The sequence below is a fragment of the Entelurus aequoreus genome, linkage group LG06 (assembly GCF_033978785.1).
Source record: "Entelurus aequoreus isolate RoL-2023_Sb linkage group LG06, RoL_Eaeq_v1.1, whole genome shotgun sequence".
In the NCBI taxonomy this organism is placed as follows: Eukaryota; Metazoa; Chordata; class Actinopteri; order Syngnathiformes; family Syngnathidae; genus Entelurus; species Entelurus aequoreus.
The window spans coordinates 59494824-59515756 of NC_084736.1; the positions used below are offsets into that span (position 1 = coordinate 59494824).

The window sequence follows — 20933 nt, forward strand, 5'->3', positions numbered from 1 at the left end:
AAAAACAGCTTTGTTTCATTAGTCAACATTGGAACTTTTTCTAAATTACATTTCACCTGTAAGCTTTTTTATTTCACTTTTGTTATGTTTTTGTTTATTTTAATAGTATTTTTAGAATGTGCCGTGGACCTTTAAAACATTAGCTGTAGGACACAAATGGTAAAAAAAATTTAAAAAAAATAATAATTTGGGTCCTTTCTGATTTCAATGCTTTAAAAAGACACAAAAAGTGCGTTAACGCCAACACTGCTTGACAGTATAACCAAATAAGTCACACTTACACTACCGTTCAAAAGTTTGGGGTCACCCAAACAATTTTGTGGAATAGCCTTCATTTCTAAGAACAAGAATAGACTGTCGAGTTTCAGATGGAAGTTCTCTTTTTCTGGCCATTTTGAGCGTTTAAGTGACCCCACAAATGTGATGCTCCAGAAACTCAATCTGCTCAAAGGAAGGTCAGTTTTGTAGCTTCTGTAACGAGCTAAACTGTTTTCAGATGTGTTAACATGATTGCACAAGGGTTTTCTAATCATCAATTAGCCTTCTGAGCCAATGAGCAAACACATTGTACCATTAGAACACTGGAGTGATAGTTTCTGGAAATGGGCCTCTATACACCTATGTAGATATTGCACCAAAAACCAGACATTTGCAATGTGACCCCAAACTTTTGAACGATAGTGTATATTCTGTAACATTCACAGTTTTGGAAAAAAGTGCAGAGGTAGAAATATTCAAAATAACCTCTTGTATATAATCTAAACATAAATAATGCCTCAAAACAAGTTAATTAAATTTAAACAAAAAACAGCAGACGAGCTCTCGCCCTGCACAGCTGTTTTGTGCTTTGTAGTGTCGATATGGGCTTGTAGATCTTTATTTGCCACAGATATATACCTTCCTGCTTTGCACACAGTGCATTCTGCTTCCCATGTGTCACGGCCAGGACGAAAACACGGTTACTTTTCCCGCAAATCATCCGTGAAGTTGCATTTACGTTTCGGCTTCTCTCTTGTGTCCTGTCGGTCTCTCGACTGTCTGGCTCTCTCGCTCTCTGTCTCCGCCCCTCCCTCACGAATGCTCACAAATTTGTTTTGTTTTTAACCCCTTCTTAACCCTGAACGTACATTGAAAATACACGCAACCCTAACTCAAAATACCGGACATTTGAGGCATTTAAGAAACCCCGCCCGGACAGCCCCGCAAAAGAGGACATGTCCGGGGAAAAGAGGACGTATGGTCAGTCTAGTATTATTTATCACCCCGGAGAACAAATGAAAGTCCAACTGTGTCCTGCTTTCTTGCATCTTGGAGGAAATGTGAAGCAGATAAGGGATGGCCTTGTTGAAGAGAGGCTCAATCTATTGCCAACAATTTGTGGCCAACAAAGTAATTTCGAAATCGTTCTTAGTGTAGATGGATGGGGTCTAAATTTAATAAAGAGTCTATTTACTGGTAGCTGAGATAAAGCACCACCATTGTCCTCTTTCTTCAATACAGTTAGTTTACAAGGGTAGAGATAACTAGCAGTGCATTTAGTCCCTTTAAAAAATATACCATACCTGTTGATCCCTGTGAGATTATCCATTTGCATTTATATTATATGTTTAATCCAGGGGTGTCAAACTCATTTTAGATCGGGGGCCACATGGAGAAAAATCTACTCCCAAGTGGGCCTGACTGGTAAAATCACGGCACGATAACTTAAAAATAAAGACAATATCAGATTGTTTTCTTTGTTTAATTATAGAACAAGCACATTCTGAAAATGTACAAATCCATATTTTCACACTTACATGTTGCAGTTAATAGTATCCCATCTTTATTTGTCGTTATTTATATTTTCTGAATAAATTATGTGATAATGTTCATCAGCCAACTCATTGGTGTTCATTTTCAATCTATCAAGATAAATTACAGTATGTAATTTATGGAGTTTGATCACTTTCCTTGACTGATGTACTAACATCATGTGGTTTACTTTGTACATATGTAGCATCACCTCCAAAGATACAACGAATTGGTATTGCGACATCCAGTGGACACATTTAGAACAGCTATTTCTTTCATTCAAAAATTTCAGGTTAATTTTTATCCTTAGCAAACTCATCCGGGGGGCCGGATAACACCTGTCCGCGGGCCTGATCCGGCCCTCGGGCGGTACGTTTGACACCCCTAGTTTAACAAGTGTTGTTTTAATACAAATCAAATGGCAGAAATATACATATATGAACGGTGTTATGAATATGTCTCTATGGCTTTGCATTAGATTAGAGAATCTGTAGACATTGTTTGATTTTTCCACCATATTACACTGGCAAATGTGCTCACAGGTCATTGTTAGTCAGAGACTGATTTGTTAAAGTAGATTTTCATGGGCATGAGTGGCACTTGTCATCATTAAATCCAAGCTGGTTGTGTGTGTATTGCTGCTGCCATCTAGAGGCTGAGAATGTATTTCACATGCACTACAGTGCATTTACTGTACAGTAATTAAGGCATAACGTAGGATGTAATTACTTGCAGTTAAATATTTGACCTACACTGAATAATGTGCTTGAAATTTAAACTGTATTGCATATGTTTTATCTATAATGTTATCTTCATACAATATATTTCTAATCACATTATTGCAGGTACACGACAATGCCATATTGTAAAACCATAGGACAAATTCAGTTAAATTATTTAAATATTATATATTTAAGTTGAGGGTTTGTTGAGCACAGCTATGCAAACAGCTCATTGCTTTACTTGATGTTATAAGATCATTCTTATAAAGCAACTTTGTGTTAACACAATTATTAAAGATTTGTGCACATTGGTTTGTGGGGTGGCTCAGTGGACTCAATTAGATGAGGAAATCAAACAAAACAAAAACATATATCAATTTAAAAGTAAAAAAAAACATGTATTTTGATATCTTAAGGGTGTATTGTATTGTTGGATGTAATTACATATGTATCCTGTAATTATATACTAGAAATTGTTATATAAGGGCATTATTAGTTGCATATGTTTCTTTTATTTACCTTTACTATTACTATTGTTTTTTTTTTGTTTTTTACATTAAAATAGTGTATTTGTTTTAATAGTGTATAGATCAGGGGTGTCCAAACTTATATATGAATATATAATATGTATATACATATGTGTGTGTGTGTGTGTGTGTGTGTGTGTGTGTGTGTGTGTGTGTGTGTGTGTGTGTGTGTGTGTGTGTGTGTGTGTGTGTGTGTATGTATATATACATACATCATTCAATGCTTAAATATCTAGCTCAATTTCAACAAAACCCTGTTCTATATGACAAAAACACAAAATATGCAATGTTCCCCCCCTAAAAAAAATTCTAAGTGGGATATTTGATGTAATTTGAATCTTAAGGCCAATATTTCACAACAGCATTTATTTTCATTCTTTTCTTTTTTTTCTTTTTTTTGAGGAATTACAGGTTTTTTTTAATCCCATTAAAATGATTGGGGATCCAAAATAACCCCTCACATAATAGTGTTAGAAATAAGTAATGCATTTTTATTTTATTTTTCTTTCAACACTTAAATCTGTAGGTCAGCTTTAGTTTTTATACTTTTTTTCCCGTGTTCTGTTTGTCTTAGGTCTTTTTGTTTTTTTTATGGCAAACACAAAATAAGCAATATCTCTCAGCTCAAAATTCAAAGTGGAATATTTGATGTAATTGGAGCCTTAAATAGGTCAATAATTCACAATGCCAATTAATTATTATTTTTTGAGCAATGACAGATTTTTTTTCATCCCACTAAAATGATTGGGGATGCAAAAGGGCCCTTCCAATAAAATTGTTAAAAATAAGTCACACATTTAATGTATTTTTTTCTTCCAACGCTTAAACGTCTAGATCAATTTAAGGTTAAATTTTTTATTTTCCCCCATTTTTGTTTGTTTGTTGGCCCTGTGATGAGGTGGCGACTTGTCCAGGGTGTACCCCGCCTTCCGCCCGAATGCAGCTGAGATAGACTCCAGCGACCCCGAAAGGGACAAGCGATAGAAAATGGATGGATGGATGGATGGATGTTGTATCCCCTTTTGTCAAAGAAAACTTAGTTTTATGGCCAATACATAAAACATGCCATATAAAATATTTCAAAGTGGGATATTTGATGTGAAGTAGTTGGAGCATATGGTGGCGACTTGCCCAGGGTGTACCCCGCCTTCCGCCCATGTGCAGCTGAGATAGGCTCCAGCAACCCCCGCGACCCCGAACGGCACAAGCGGTAGAAAATGGATGGATGGATGGATAGTTGGAGCATTGAATAGGTCAATCATTTATTTTGATTCATTAACATTTTTTGAGCAATGACAATTTTCAAGAAAAACAGTCTGCATGTCAGCTTTGTGTTATTAGTGTCAAGATTGCAACTTTTTCTCTTAACATTTCACCTGTTTGCTTTTTATTCCACTTTTTAAATTGTTTTAAATTATTTTATAGTATTGTTGGAATGTGCTGCTGGCCGTTAAAAATAGCTGCGGGTTGCAAATGACTCGGTCACACTTTGTGGTTGTTACATGTGTTTGAAATAAATGGATAAAATGTAGAGATGTCCGTTAATATCGGCCTGACGATATTATCGGCCGATAAATGCTTTAATATGTAATATCGGAAATTATCGGTATGTTTTTTTTAATTATCGGTATCGTTTTTTTTATTTTATTTTTTTATTTTATTTTTTTATTAAATCAACATAAAAAACACAAGATACACTTACAATTAGTGCACCAACCAAAAAAAACCCCTCCCCCATTTACACTCATTCACACAAAAGGGTTGTTTCTTTCTGTTATTAATATTCTGGCTCCTACATTATATATATCAATATATATCAATGCAGTCTGCAAGGGATACAGTCCGTAAGCACACATGATTGTGCGTGCTGTGTAGTGGTAGGCTATGCCTACATATCCCAGGGTGCTTTGGGGCTGGGGCTTACTTCCTGAATGACTAGTAAACATGACAGCAACGCTACCTCTCTGTGTCCCTGAGCCATTCTTTATACATGGTGTCAGAGAGTGAAAAAGAACTCAAAAGTTATAACTTTATACTCCTGTGAAGCGGTGGATGTTATCTCTTCATGAATATAGCCTGGAGGAAGCTCAGTGCTGACAACAAAAACGGAGATAAGTGAAGAAAAGTTGCTAAGCTAAAAAAAAAAAAAAAAAAAAAAAAAGCCTGCGACTTGGCTGAGCTACACAAACCTTTCCTGATCGACAACTAAGGGAATATACAATGGCATCTACACAAATATCACACCCAGAACCATTTGACTTCTCAAATCCGTCAGGATGGCCAAGATGGATCAGAAGGTTTGAGAGATTTCGTGTTGTATCTGGATTAACAGAGAAAGAAGAGGAGTATCAGGTGAATTCACTTCTCTATGCTATGGGAGATGCAGCAGATGATATTTTGGCAGTTTTACCGTTGACTGATGAAAACAAAAAGAAGTATGATACAGTTAAAGAAGCATTTGAGCAGCACTGTGTGGGAAAACACAATGTGATTTTTGAAAGGGCCCAGTTTAACATGAGGTTCCAACAAGATGGAGAGAGTGCAGAAGCATTCATCACCACTGTGCACAAGTTAGCAGAACATTGTAACTATAGAGATCTGAAGGAAGAGCTAATAAGAGACAGAATTGTGGTTGGAATAAATGACAGGAGGCTGTCAGAACAGCTACAGATGGACTCAGAATTGACCCTGGTGAAGACAATACAAAGAGTGAGACAAAGTGAAACTGTTAAGAAACAACAGACATTAATGTACAACACTGCTGGAGAAGGAGACTCCAAGATAAATGTAGATGCTGTTCAGACAAGGTTTCAGCGCCTGGGGAAAAAGCCTCAACACTCAAACAAAGGCCAAAGGTCAGACACTCAAGGAGAAAAAGAGTGTGGCCGATGTGGAAAAGGACGCAGACATGCATGGAAAGACTGCCCAGCTAAAGATGTAGAATGTCGCAAGTGTCGCAAAATTGGACATTATGCAGTGGCCTGTTTCAGAGGGAAAGCAGTAAACACAGTCACAGAGTGCCAGTCAGACGGTGACAATGATCAGGAGGACTATGCTTTTCTAGGTGAGGTGCAAACACAGACTACAAGGCCTTGGATGGAAAATATACTACTCAACGGGGAAGCCATTAATTTTAAAATCGATACAGGAGCTGACGTGACATCCATACCGGAAAGTGTCTTTAAACCAACACGAGATGGCAAGTTGGAGAAACCACTTAAGAAACTGTTTGGACCGGGACGCAACCCCCTGAATGTAAAGGGCTGTTTCCAGGGGAAAATGCTGGCAAAAGGCCTCTTTACAGACCAACATGTTTATGTTGTGGCAGGACTGACACAACCACTTCTGGGACTACCAGCCATAGAGGCCATGCAACTGGTTCACAGAGCAGAGGCTGTCACAGCGACACAGCCTGAAACAGATTTCAAAGCAGCGTATCCAGCGGTGTTCCATGGGCTTGGTGAGCTGAAGGAGCCGTACCGCATAGAGCTGAAAAAAGGAGCGACACCTTATGCTCTCTCAACACCCAGACGGGTCCCACTGCCACTGAGAGAGAAAGTGCGTGAAGAACTGGATAGAATGGAAACTATGGGAGTCATATCAAAAGTGACAGAACCAACGGCTTGGTGCTCTGGAATGGTTGTGGTTCCAAAACCAAAGCAGGACAAACTCAGGATCTGTGTAGATCTCACAAAGCTAAACAAAGCAGTGAAAAGAGAACGCCATATTCTTCCTTCCGTCGACCAAACACTTGCGATGATGTCAGAGGCAAAGGTTTTCACAAAACTAGATGCTCGATCTGGATTTTGGCAAATCCCATTAACCCCAAAATCACGACCATTAACCACATTCATCACTCCTTTTGGGAGATATCTGTTCAACCGCCTGCCCTTTGGGATCAAATCCGCTCCAGAACATTTTCAAAGAAGGATGTCACAAATGTTGGAGGATTTTGAGGGCGTGCTGTGTCATGCAGATGATGTTCTTGTGTATGGCCGTGACAGACAGGAACATGACCAAAGACTGCACAGTGTGCTCCAGAAAATGCAGGAGGAAGGCCTCACTTTGAACGAGAAGTGTGAGTTTGCTAAGGAGCACATGATCTTTGTTGGTCACAAGGTTTCGGCAAAAGGCATCGAGCCCGACCCAAACAAAACAAAAGCGATTCTTCAGATGCCAGAGCCTGAATGCGCGGAGGATGTGCGCCGCCTAATAGGCATGGCAAATTACCTGTCCAAATTCTTGCCACAACTGGCTACTGTCACCGTGCCCCTGAAAGACCTACTGAGGGAGAAAAATGAGTGGGTCTGGGGGGAACCTCAACAGACTGCTTTTCAAAAGCTGAAAGAAGGACTGAGCTCACCGACAGCACTTGCTAAATATTCAAATGCAGCAGAGACTCAAGTAGCAGCAGATGCATCAGCATACGGAATAGGTGCTGTTCTCACGCAGAAACAGGCTGATGGCTCATGGCAACCAGTGACGTTTATTTCAAGAGGACTGACAGATACAGAGAAGCGCTATGCGCAGATTGAAAAGGAGGCGCTGGCAGCAACATGGGCGTGCGAAAGACTGACCTCCTACGTGCAGGGTCTACACTTCACACTCCTGACAGACCATAAGCCCCTGGTCCCACTGTTGAGCACCAGAGGTTTGGATGATCTGCCACCAAGGGTTCTGAGATTTCGTCTGCGACTCCTGAGGTATGATTATGACATTGTTCATGTCCCAGGGAAAAACCTCATCACTGCAGACACGCTGTCTAGAGCGCCGCTTCAGGACAAGATGTCACCTGGTGACTTGGAACTTGAAAGAGAGGTCCAGGTGTTTGTGAATGCTGTTGTGTCCTCACTCCCCGCTACAGACACACGATTGGAAGAAATTAAACGGGCACAACAAGCAGATGAAACATGCAAAACAGTGTCACACTACTGTCTGACAGAATGGCCGGAAAAACACACGCTGAGGCCAGACGTTGCCCCCTACTGGAAGGTCAGAGCAGACCTGTATCTTGCAGATGACCTTCTCATGAAAGGCGAGAGACTGGTGATACCACAAGCACTCAGAAGGGAGATCATGACTAAACTTCACGAAGGTCATCAAGGAATCTCCAAATGTCGCTCTAGAGCCAAGGAATCGGTATGGTGGCCTGGAATCACTGCCCACATCAGAGAGGCAGTGGACCAGTGTGAAACGTGCCAAAAATATAGAATCCAGTACAGAGAGCCGCTGATGGAGACCACAGTACCAGATCGCCCATGGCAAAAGGTGGGGATGGACCTGTTTGAATGGAGCAAAAAGACTTACCTGCTTATTGTTGATTATTTTTCTAGGTACATCGAGGTGGCAGAGCTCAGAGTTACGACATCTGAGGCCACCATTGGAGCTGTGAAAGATGCTTTTAGTCATCATGGTTACGCACAGACCGTGGTTTCTGACAATGGGCCCCAGTTTTCGTCGGAGGCATTCAGAGCATTTGCAAAAGAGTGCAGCTTCACACATGTCACGAGCAGTCCTCGCTACCCACAAGCGAATGGTGAAGCGGAGCGTGCTGTTCAAACTGTCAAGAAGCTGTGGGAAAAAGACACTGACCAAGTCAGGGCACTACTGGCATACAGAGCCACACCGCTAGAGCACGGATTCTCACCAGCGCAGTTGCTGATGGGGAGGAACCTGCGCACATCGCTGCCGCAGCCTTCAAGCAAGCTGGACCCTAAATGGCCCGAGCTGCAGGAGTTTCGCCAGAAGGATGAGGAAGGGCGACGCAAGCAAGCTGCAAACTACAACCACCACCACCGTTCCCGTGCGCTCCCAGAGCTCCCGTCTGGACAGAAAGTGTGGGTCACCACGGAAGCGACCCCTGGGACTGTATTGGGAAATGCCCACACACCAAGGTCATACTTGGTAGAGACTGACAGGGGCGTTCTGAGGAGAAACAGAATCCACCTCAGAGCCACAGGTACTCCTCCTGGACAACCACAAGTCACCAGGTCAGGCAGAGTGACAAAGGCTCCTGAGAGACTTGATTTGTAGAACTCTAAAGTATTTCAAGTTCTTGTTTGTGGAAAAAAAAAAAAAAAAAAAGAAGTGTAAGCGAAAGATGATTGTAATACTATGTCAGAGTTATTCATTTACAGTGGTCTAAGTTCATCTAAAATGTTTGAATAAGTTTGCTTATTAGTTTGTGTTTGAATATGTTGTTGCTGAACTAAGAAGGGGAGGTGTAGTGGTAGGCTATGCCTACATATCCCAGGGTGCTTTGGGGCTGGGGCTTACTTCCTGAATGACTAGTAAACATGACAGCAACGCTACCTCTCTGTGTCCCTGAGCCATTCTTTATACATGCTGCTGGTCCACTAATAGTACTAACATTTAACAGTTCATTTTACTCATTTTCATTAATTACTAGTTTCTATGTAACTGTTTTTATATTGTTTTATTTTCTTTTTTATTCAAGAAAATGTTTTAAATTTATTTATCTTATCTTATTTGATTAATTAAAAAAAAAAGGACCTTACCTTCACCATACCTGGTTGTCCAAATTAGGCATAATAATGTGTTAATTCCACGACTGTATATATCAGTATCGGTTGATATTGGTATCGGTAATTAAAGAGCTGGACAAAATCGGAATATCGGATATTGGCAAAAAGCCATTATCGGACATCCCTAATAACATGTAAAATAATTTCTCAGACAACCACTAATGTGCTTTACCATGAATTGATTAACGTTAACCCCGACTTAAACAAGTTGAAAAACGTATTCGGGTGTTACCATTTAGTGGTCAATTGTACGGAATATGTACTGTACTGTGCAATCTACTAATAAAAGTTTCAATCAATCAATCCAACTTTTTATACCGATCGTGCATTCTATAAAATTGAAATAAAATGTGGAATAAACTATGATGAACCTTTGTTCTAAATCACAGGGTAATGTTAAAGTATACTTCATTAAATATTTCATTCGTAAACAATAGTGTGTGGCGGAACGATGTTTCGTGTTTTGTTTCTTCGGGGACTAAAACCTGGCTGTCGGGCATTTCCGGTTTTGATAACGACAGCTGCAAATGCTGATGTTAGTTCCACCGCAACACGATCGACAGACAGACAAAATACAAACTAAGGCAAGATTTTTTTTTTACTAATACATGTTTGTTTGTTTTTACATTTTATAACGTATTCTCACTGCAGTGTGTAAATGTTGACGTGAAAGTATCGCTAACTGGGTAACGCTCTGATAAGAGTGAAGTTGGAAAGACATGTCCTGGCGTCCTGATCTGATGTGACTCTCTCTCTCTATTGTTTGAAAATGTCCCCAGGAGTTTGAGACCACAGTTCCTAAAAGAGTGGAGGAGCCATGCCTTTCCTCCACGGGTTCCGAAGAATCATTTATGAGTATCAGCCACTGGTGGATGCTGTAATGAGCGTGGTCGAGCCGGAAGAAGGAGACGGTAGTCAAGGGGACAGGTAATACTGATATACTGTACTGTACCGCAATATAAAGTCACAAGAATATTGAACAATTGTGTTTTCCCCCTATGTAAAAGTGTTATAACTTGCATCAAGTTAAATAATAAATCAAATAAAAGTGTTCTAACTTGCATCAAGTTCAATAATAAATCAAATAAAAGTGTTCTAACTTGCATCAAGTTCAATAATAAATCAAATAAAAGTGTTATAACTTGCATCAAGTTCAATAATAAATCAAATAAAAGTGTTATAACTTGCATCAAGTTCAATAATAAATCAAAAAAAGTGTTATAACTTGCATTAAGTTCAATAATAAATCAAAAAAAGTGTTATAACTTGCATCAAGTTCAATAATAAATCAAATAAAAGTGTTATAACTTGCATCAAGTTCAATAATAAATAAAAAAAAATTGTTATAACTTGCATCAAGTTCAATAATAAATCAAAAAAAGTGTTATAACTTGCATCAAGTTCAATAATAAATCAAATAAAAGTGTTATAACTTGCATCAAGTTCAATAATAAATCAAAAAAAGTGTTAACTCGCATCAAGTTCAATAAAAAATAAAATAAAAGTGTTATAACTTGCATCAAGTTCAATAATAAATCAAAAAAAGTGTTATAACTTGCATCAAGTTCAATAATAAATCAAAAAAAGTGTTATAACTTGCATCAAGTTCAATAATAAATCAAATAAAAGTGTTATAACTTGCATCAAGTTCAATAATAAATAAATAAAAGTGTTATAACTTGCATCAAGTTCAATAATAAATCAAATAAAAGTGTTATAACTTGCATCAAGTTCAATAATAAATCAAAAAAAGTGTTAACTTGCATCAAGTTCAATAAAAAATAAAATAAAAGTGTTATAACTTGCATCAAGTTCAATAATAAATCAAATAAAAGTGTTATAACTTGCATCAAGTTCAATAATAAATCAAATAAAAGTGTTATAACTTGCATCAAGTTCAATAATAAATCAAATAAAAGTGTTCTAACTTGCATCAAGTTCAATAATAAATCAAATAAAAGTGTTATAACTTGCATCAAGTTCAATAATAAATCAAATAAAAGTGTTATAACTTGCATCAAGTTCAATAATAAATCAAATAAAAGTGTTATAACTTGCATCAAGTTCAATAATAAATCAAATAACTTGCATCAAGTTCAATAATAAATAAAAATAAAAGTGCCACTTTGCAATCTTTGCAAAAAAAAAAGGAGGAGCTAATGCATTTGGCAAGACAGGGCAAGTGAACATGAGTTTTACAGTACTCCAGCATTAGTGGCTGCAATGAGTCTGTTTTGCACTGCACAGCTTTTCAAATCAGGGTTGCAGGCTTGACACTGCCACTGTTAAAACCTCATTGAGTTCGGGGCTGAGCTGCCTTGACGCGAGTGCGAATGACACAGTGTGTCCAATGCGCATTTGGCGCAACCCTCTTTATTAGGGATGTCCGATAATGGCTTTTTGCCGATATTCCGATATTGTCCAACTCTTTAATTACCGATACCGATATCAACCGATACCGATATCAACCGATATATGCAGTCGTGGAATTAACACATTATTATGCCTAATTTGGACAACCAGGTATGGTGAAGATAAGGTACTTTTTTAAAAAATTAGTAAAATAAGATAAATAAATTAAAAACATTTTCTTGAATAAAAAAGAAAGTACAACAATATAAAAACAGTTACATAGAAGCTAGTAATGAATGAAAATTAGTCAAATTAACTGTTAAAGGTTAGTACTATTAGTGGACCAGCAGCACGCACAATCATGTGTGCTTACGGACTGTATCCCTTGCAAACTGTATTGATATATATTGATATATAATGTAGGAACCAGAATATTAATAACAGAAAGAAACAACCCTTTTGTGTGAATGAGTGTAAATGGGGGAGGGAGGTTTTTTGGGTTGGTGCACTAATTGTAAGTGTATCTTGTGTTTTTTATGTTGATTTAATAAAAAAAACAAAAACAAAAAACGATACCGATAATTAAAAAAACGATACCGATAATTTCCGATATTACATTTTAACGCATATATCGGCCGATAATATCGGCAGGCCGATATTATCGGACATCTCTACTCTTTATTAGAGCCTGCAGCCCGTTTCTTGACTTTGCCATGGTCTGTGCGCCATCAGAGCAAAAGCCCACACAGTTTTCCCATTTAAGGTCGTGTTCTTTGAGGAAACTGTCCATTATATTGAACAGCTCATCCGCATTGGCTCTATTTTTTATGTATTTGCAAAACAGCAAATCCTCGCACAGTGACTCGCCATTCACAAAGCTTCCGCTTAGCCCCGCCCCCATTAGTTACTGTTGCTATGTCTGTCAAACTTTCGCTCCTACCTAGAAATGTAAAGCCTACAGGAAAAATAAGTAATTTACATTTATTTATATAGCGGATTTCACAGACAGAATCACAAAGTGATTTACAGTGTGTATAGAAAATGAAAGCATAGTAAAAAAAAATATCTAAGAATATAATTGAAAAAAAAAAAAAAAAATTTAAGTGAAATTTCCTCCCGTTCCTCGCGCCCCACCTGTCATGTCTCTATTCCCCACCAGTGGGGCGTGCCCCACACTTTGAGAAACGCTGGCGTAAACTATCCTTAATGCTGAAACGTCAGTTGTCAGAATTTCAGCATTAATAAATTACACATATTCTGGAAATCAATGACTTACTTACATTATAGTATGAGTCCATTGTATCAGCTGTTGTGTAATTTATAAATGCTGAAATTCTGACAAGTTTGACAACTGACGTTTCAGCATTAAGGATAGTTTACGCCATTTACGCAAGCGTTCTTCTTCTCCTCCTCCTTGGGCTTGCCGTTTAACCATCAAACAAACGTCATGGGAACATCGCCCCCTGGAGTTACAAATTCTGATGGGTAACAGATTTCGGTACAACACCGGGACTAGGTGAAAATTTGCCAATGATACTCGAACTTGCTTTATAAATAATATATTTATTTAAATAAAGCATTTTTTCTCCTCTGTTGACAGCAGTATTGGCGCTAGGAATTTTCAAAATGGGGTCCCAGGGACCCCATCAAGTCGTAAAAATGGGGTCCCACGGTAAATTTTTGGGCCCCCACTTTTTTGTAAGCGTTTTGGAAAAAAAATGATAAACGTTTGCATTATCCTGTTATATCTCACATTCTATATTGTGTTTTGGAAAAAGGTTGTCATAAACGCAACTTAATTCATTAAAAAAAATTATAAAAAAAGAAAACAAATTTGTATACATATGTAAATGTATTCAGTTACAAACATTCATTCACTTTCTTCTTTCCTTCATGGATCTAAACTTTACCGCTGCTGGTAGTTTTTTCTATGTTTTTATTTAATAAGTTGTAGGTGTATTTATTTCAGTATAAAAGTGTAAAAAGTGTTTTGCTTCGGTCATGAAATGATGATAATGGTGTGCCAGGGCATGCATACATTTTATATTTAACGCTTAAATCTCTGGAGTCTACATCAACTTAAGATCTATTCCTCATTTCAAAATGTATTAGTTTTTTTTATGTTGTTTTTTTGTTTGTTTGTTTACCGCTCTTTTTTGTCAAACAAAACTATGTTTTTAATGGCAAACAGAAAATACGCAAAATCTTCCACCAAAATTTTTTTTCTTAGTGGAATATTTGATGTGAAGTAATCGGAACCTTGGATAGGTCAATAATTCATAATAACTTTGATTCAATATTATGTTTTGAGCAATGACAGTTTGAAAGAAAAAAAAACAGCTTTGTTTTATTAGTCAACATTGCAACTTTTTCTAAATTACATTTCACCTTTAAGCTTTCTTGGCAAGGCAAGGCAACTTTATTTGTATAGCGCTTTTCATACACAAGACAGACTCAAAGTGCTTCACAGACAACAAAGTGAAATGAAAGAAAATAAAAGCAAAATTAAAATGCAGACAATAAAAATAAAAACAGTGCAGACGTTAAAAGTTAAAAGATTAAAATATTTAGCTGAAAGCTAAGGTGAACATAAAAGTCTTCAGTCTAGTTTTAAAAGGAGTCAGAGTTGGGGAAAGTCTGACATCTTCAGGAAGTTTATTCCAGCTATTTGTTGCATAGTGACTGAATGATGCTCTCCCTTGATTTGAGTTTACTCTTGGAACCGCTAACAGATTGGTCTCAGAAGATCTTAGTGATCTAGAGGGCTTATATAGTGGGAGCATATCAGTAATATACTTCGGCCCTAGACCATGTAGTGATTTATATGTGAGCAGGAGGATTTTGAAATCAATTCTCTGATGTACAGGGAGCCAATGTAAGGATTTAAGAATTGGTGTAATGTGCTCACATTTTTTGGTCTTTGTTAGAACTCTAGCAGCAGCGTTCTGAACAAGCTGTAGCTGCCTGGCAGTTTTTTTGGGAAGACCTGCAAGGAGACCATTACAATAGTCTAGCCTACTGGTAATAAAGGCATGTACAAGTTTTTCAAAGTCTTGAGCTGACATGAGCCCTCTAAGTATTTTTACATTTTTGAGGTGATAGTAGGCCGATTTTGTTACTGATTTGATGTGACTGTCGAAATGTAAATCAGAATCTAAAATAACCCCAAAATTTCTGGCTTTATTTGAGGTTTTCAGGGACAGTGATTGAAGGTGTTGGACGACTTTAAACCTTTCTTTTTTAGCACCAAAAAAAATTATCTCAGTTTTATCTTCATTTAGTTGTAGGAAATGTAGGCACATCCAGTGTTTGACTTGCTCAATGCACTGGCACAGAAGATCTGTGGGGCGATAGTCATTTGGTGATAGCGCTACATAGATTTGGGTGTCATCGGCATAGCAATGATGGTCAATGTTATTATTTTGCATGATTTGTCCTAGTGGGAGCATATAGATGTTAAATAAAGTCAGCCCCAAGATTGAACCTTGGGGGACTCCACACGTTACGTTGGTTGGTTCTGATACAAAGTCACCAATGGAAACAAAATAGTTCCTATCTTGTAGATATGACTTGAACCAGCTTAAAACTGTGCCTGAGATCCCCACCCAGTTTTCCAACCTGTCCAAAAGTATTGAGTGGTCGACAGTGTCAAATGCAGCACTGAGGTCCAAAAGCATTAATACTGAAGTTTTGCCAGAGTCTGTGTTTAGACGGATGTCATTTATAACTTTAAGAAGGGCCGTCTCTGTGCTATGAAGAGGTCGAAATCCTGACTGGAAGTTGTTGTGGCAGCCAGTAGAAGCCAAGAAGTGATTTAGTTGTTGTAGGACAACTTTCTCAATTATTTTACTTATGAATGGTAGATTTGAAATTGGTCTGTAGTTGTTGATAACAGAGGCATCTAGGCTCTGCTTTTTTAGAAGAGGTTTAATGACTGCAGTTTTGAAAGCCTTCGGGAAATTGCCCGATTGAATAGAATTATTAACTATTTGCAAGACGTCTGTTGATAGGCAGTCAAAAACATTCTTAAAGAAGTTGGTAGGTATTATTATTATACTTATCTCACTTTTGTTATGTTTTTGTTTATTTTAATAGTATTTTTAGAATGTGCCGTGGGCCATTAAAACATTAGCTGTGGGCCGCAAATGGCCTCTGGGGCACACTTTTGACACCCCTGCTATAGATAATAATAAATGTAATCTGATAAATCTATCGATAAAAAGCAGAGCCTGGCGGCGCATGCGCGTTTATCATAACTCTCTCGCTCTCTCTGTCTCCGCCCCTCCCTCACGAATGCTACTGCGCGCACACCTTCACAATTTGTTTTGTTTTCAACCCCTTCTTAACCCTGGACGTACATTGAAAATACACGCAACCCTAACTCAAAATGCCAGACATTTGAGGCATTTAAGAAACTCAGCCCGGACAGCCCCGCAAAAGAGGACATGTCCGGGGAAAAGAGGACGTATGGTCAGTCTATCTTATGGCTATTGTATTCATAGACGCCGATCTACATTTCTGCCAGAGCTCGGTGTGTGTTGTCCCGATACCAATATTTTGGTACCAGTACCAAAAGTATTTCGGGACATTTCTAAATAAAGGGGATCACAAAAAATTGCATTATTGGCTTTATTTTAACAAAAAAATATTACGGTACATTAAACATAAAACAACTTGCTCTGAGCCTAGTCTATAAAATTCGCTACACCTCCCTGATACCGAAGTACATGTCAAACTACTTCCAGAACGTAAATGACCGCCATAACCACAACACCAGGGGGAGCTCCACAAACCACGTTAAACCCAGAATCCGATCTAACAAAGGTCTTAACTCATTCTCCTTCTATGCCACATCAATATGGAATGCACTCCCAACAGGTGTAAAAGAAAGTGCATCTCTATCCTCCTTCAAAACCGCACTAAAGAACACCTCCAGGCAACTTCAACCCTAGACTAACACCCTCCCCCCACCACATCCCACCTCCCCGAATTGTAAATAATCAAATGTAAATAATCAAATGTATATACTTGTTCTTATGCTTTCTGAGCTCACTGTGTTCACTGCTCGCTGTACATATCCTACCAAGTCAGACATACACTGTTTCAACGTCCATTTCTCAGATTATATAATTGTTGATGACTGAAGTGCTGATATCAACCAAACCTAGTCCCAACCCCCTCCACATCCCATCCCCCGGATTGTAAATAATGTAAATAATTCAATGTATATACTCTGATGATTAACTTGTGTGATGACTGTATTATGCTGATTGTAAATATTTGTACCATGAATTGATTAACGTGGACCCCGACTAAGTTGAAAAACGTATTCGGGTGTTACCATTTAGTGGTCAATTGTACGGAATATGTACTGTACTGTGCAATCTACTAATAAAAGTTTCAATCAATCAATCAATCAAACACATATCTTTCTTTTTGCAATTTTGTCCTTAAATACAATAGTGAACATACAAGACAACTTATCTTTTAGTAGTAAGTAAACAAACTAAGGCTCCTAATTTAGCTGCTGGCCTATGCAGTAACATATTGTGTCATGTTCCATTCTATTATATTGTCAACATTATTAAGGACAAGTGGTAGAAAATGAATTATTAATCTACTTGTTCATTTACTGATAATATCTGGTTATTTTGTGTTTCAACATGGTCTATCTACACTTCTGTTAAAATGTAATAATAACTTATTCTTCTGTTGTTTGATACTTTACATTAGTTTTGGATGATACCACAAATTTGGGTATCAATCCTATACCAAGTAGTTACAGGATCATACATTGGTCATATTCAAAGTCCTCATGTGTCCAGGAACATATTTCCTGAGTTTATAAACATAATATAAATTAAAAAAAAAAAAAAGAGAAGATTTTGTGATGTTAAAAAATATCGATGTAATCATAGTAGTATCGACTAGATACGCTATTGTACGTGGTATCATTACAGTGGATGTTAGGTGTAGATCCACCAATGGCGTTTGTTTATATTGTAGCGTCCTGGAAGAGTTGGTGCTGCAGGGTATTCTGGGAATTTGTAGTGTTTATGTTGTGTTGTGGTGCAAATATTCTTCCAAAATTTGTTTGTCATTGTTGTTTAGTGCGCTTTCACTATATGGCACATATTTATGACAGTGTTGGCATTGTTCATACTTCCACCCTTAGTGTGACATGTATGGCTGTTGAGTAAGTATGTAAAAATGGCAGAGTCGCGCAAAACTGGACAGGTAAACCTTTACCGTATATGGAGATATCTGCTCAATTAATTAAGGCAAGATTTGTCACTAAAGTCTCAAATACCAAAAAGCTTGTTTGGAGCAAGGTTGTTTTATATATATCTTTGCCATGCCTCCACCATGTTTTGATTTTATATTTTTGGGACCTGTGGGAATCACAAATACACATAAACAGGTACCAAAAGGTAAGAAAACTTGGTTTTGCATAATATGGTCCCATAAACTTTATATCCTTTATAAGTTTACAAATGTATTTTATATAGAGATTGAAAAATTGTGGTCCCAGTTCTGACCCCTGCGGTACACTGAATATATATTTAGAGTTATATACTGTACATGTTTGCCGAGCTTCACTTTTTTATGAGATTTTCATTTTATTTTATCATTCGTTATGACGCCGAATACGTGCACAAACAACATCATACGCAGTACAAATTATACTTTTCCTCCTTTTGTGTCCTGACATAGAAGTCCAGCAGAAGAAGAAGGTCTGTACAGTTCTCTGGTGGAGCTGCTAGAGCGCGAGTCCCAGTCTGAAGTATTCATGGCAGGGGTCAGCTATTCCCTGTTTAAAGTGGCAGAACGTGGGCTGGTGCATGCCGCTCGAGTCCTTCTACAGTACAGAGCAGATCTTAATTTTGAGGGTGAGATAAATAAGTTCATCTTTTTCTCTGTGACATCTCAGTACAAATGTCTTCCAACTTTGTTCAGTATGCTAGCATAGAAATACAATGGTATGGCATACCTTGCTTAATGTAGTCATAGAAAAGCCGTTGAAACCAAAATGTATGTCATCTTAAAAATGACTTTTGACTTGTTATCAACTGCTCCTTTTTCTTGAATAGTTCTGAGTTAAATTTCTCTATGACTAAAACTTGTCTCATACTTCATGGATGACTATTAAATTGACAAAGGATAAACATACTGAATGACAGATTTTTTTTATAAAAAATGTGTCCTGGGGTGGCACTTACACCTAATTCAATAACCTTTTTATGGAGAGTGAAAGTAAGTTTAACATCTGTATACACCTAAATAGGTTCCCATTAGTGAACTACATTGCATACAAGGGCTCAGAAAATGCTATGAAAAAAGTTTCTCCCCAAGGTTTGAATTATGGGAACTTTACAGAATATGAATTATATTTAACGTCTCTCTCCAAGTGCCCTTAATTCCCCATTGTTTGTTCTGACAAATTCCACTTGCAGAACCACTAGAAATGTTTGTTTTTTTCTTTATATTTGCTTTACTTTTCTTTTGTAAGAAGTTAAAATAATTAGTTAACTCACTATTACTATTACTGTTAAATTTGTATTCTCTTTGTTACTTTTTATTTTTATTCTATTGTAATGTTTTTCTATTTTGTTTCCATTTATACCCCCATTAATTACTTTTTACTTTTTAAATTCGAACTCAACTCTGTACACTGCTGCTGGAATTTTAATTTTCCTGAGGGAACTCTCCTGGAGGAATCAATAAAGTACTATCTATCTATCTATTTTCATGCCTTTTCCCCTTGTTTTTTGTTTACCCGCAGACATTTGACGAGAGTAGATGTTTGGCAATTCATTTTGCAGGTGAAAAATGTTTTAAGTCACTCCTGTTACTTTATATTATCCTAATTTCTGTTTTAAATTGCACAGTATGTGTTATCGGGTGGTGCCTTTGTTTGCCGAGTACACAGTGTGTTTCATAATATTATAGTGTCCGAGGGAAATTGTCCATTACAGAAACACTTTTTACATAGACAATCCATTCTGTGTTCTCCATCCATCCATCCATCCATCCATCCATCCATCTTCAACCGCTTATCCGGAATTGGGTCCCGGGCATTCTGTGTTCTGTGATTTTTAAATGTAATCTCTGCTTTTTTCAATTCCCCAGACCCAGTGTCTTACTATAATCCACTGCATATAGCAGTTCTGAGGAACAGATCAAACATGGTGAAACTTCTGGTCGGGCACGGAGCTGACATTGAAAAAAGGGACAGGGTGAGACAAATAATAGGACCAAATTATTTCAAATACACTCAGGGACAACAACATGAAGTCCAATACAGGACCTTGACAATAAAAACAATGTCTTTCACAAATATGGAAATTGTTAGTTATAAAGGAGAGTGCCAGAGTTATATCAATAAAAAATGTTTATTTCATTTTTACAGTTGGAGTTTACAACAGTGTTATTGTGAAGCTTTATTTTTATTTTGTGGTCAAATACATGCGTATCTTGAAATCTTTCATTTCTGATCTGTTAGATTCATGAGAGCAGTCCATTGGATCTGGCGAGTGAAGAGTCAGACCGTCTGCCCTGCCTGCTCATGCTGCTGGACTTGGGTGCTGATGTGAACGCATGGGATAAAAGAGGTATATTTATATTTCCCTCTCAAGTGGACTCGTAGTTACAGTTTGACTTTGTTTCAAAAGTGATCATTGGTCTTGTCTCTAAGGAAAAACCCCTTTGCTGCATGCCTTGGCAAGCAGTGATGGCCTCACTGTGAACAACATAGAGAACATCCAGCTTTTACTTGAAAGAGGTATTGGCAGTGACACACTACTATCACCACATAGCCTCTTGTCCATGTGGACTCTTTATTGAAAAAGAAAACAATCAAACCGCATCACCATACTGTACATCTCAAAGCGTTGTTACTTTCCCCTGTGTGTTCTTTGAAGGCTAAATATGGAGTACATTAGCACACAGAGAATGTAATAACTTTGAATGAATGACAAATTTTCGATCCCCTCTGA

At 37.7% G+C, this 20933-nt stretch overlaps 2 protein-coding genes across 5 annotated transcripts in view; both read left to right on the forward strand.

Moving 5' to 3' along the window:
• Window positions 1-20933, forward strand: part of asb6 (ankyrin repeat and SOCS box containing 6) — a 47134-nt gene that overhangs the window by 16801 nt on the left and 9400 nt on the right. For 2 of the 4 annotated variants that reach the window (XM_062051102.1, XM_062051103.1), the window contains exons 2-6: window positions 10365-10512; window positions 18652-18827; window positions 20068-20174; window positions 20441-20549; window positions 20633-20719. In XM_062051102.1, coding sequence (XP_061907086.1) covers window positions 10403-10512; window positions 18652-18827; window positions 20068-20174; window positions 20441-20549; window positions 20633-20719 — 589 coding nt within the window. In that variant the 5' untranslated portion in view covers window positions 10365-10402. Of the gene's footprint in view, window positions 1-10038; window positions 10272-10364; window positions 10513-18651; window positions 18828-20067; window positions 20175-20440; window positions 20550-20632; window positions 20720-20933 lie in introns of those variants that run through there. The other 2 variants (XM_062051100.1, XM_062051101.1) reach the window with 2 other exon arrangements.
• Window positions 4923-8549, forward strand: LOC133652388 (uncharacterized protein K02A2.6-like). Its single transcript, XM_062051098.1, has 2 exons — window positions 4923-8308; window positions 8374-8549. The coding sequence occupies exons 1-2, from the start codon at window positions 5261-5263 to the stop codon at window positions 8410-8412; spliced, it is 3087 nt and encodes a 1028-aa protein (XP_061907082.1). The 5' UTR covers window positions 4923-5260; the 3' UTR covers window positions 8413-8549.

Excerpts from the sequence above, each read along its gene's own strand:
- LOC133652388 (XM_062051098.1), top strand. The coding sequence starts at position 5,261 with ATGGCATCTACACAAATATCACACCCAGAACCATTTGACTTCTCAAAT. Across the intron at positions 8,309-8,373 it reads CAGATCGCCCATGGCAAAAG|GTACATCGAGGTGGCAGAGC; the intron begins GTGGGGATGGAC and ends TTATTTTTCTAG.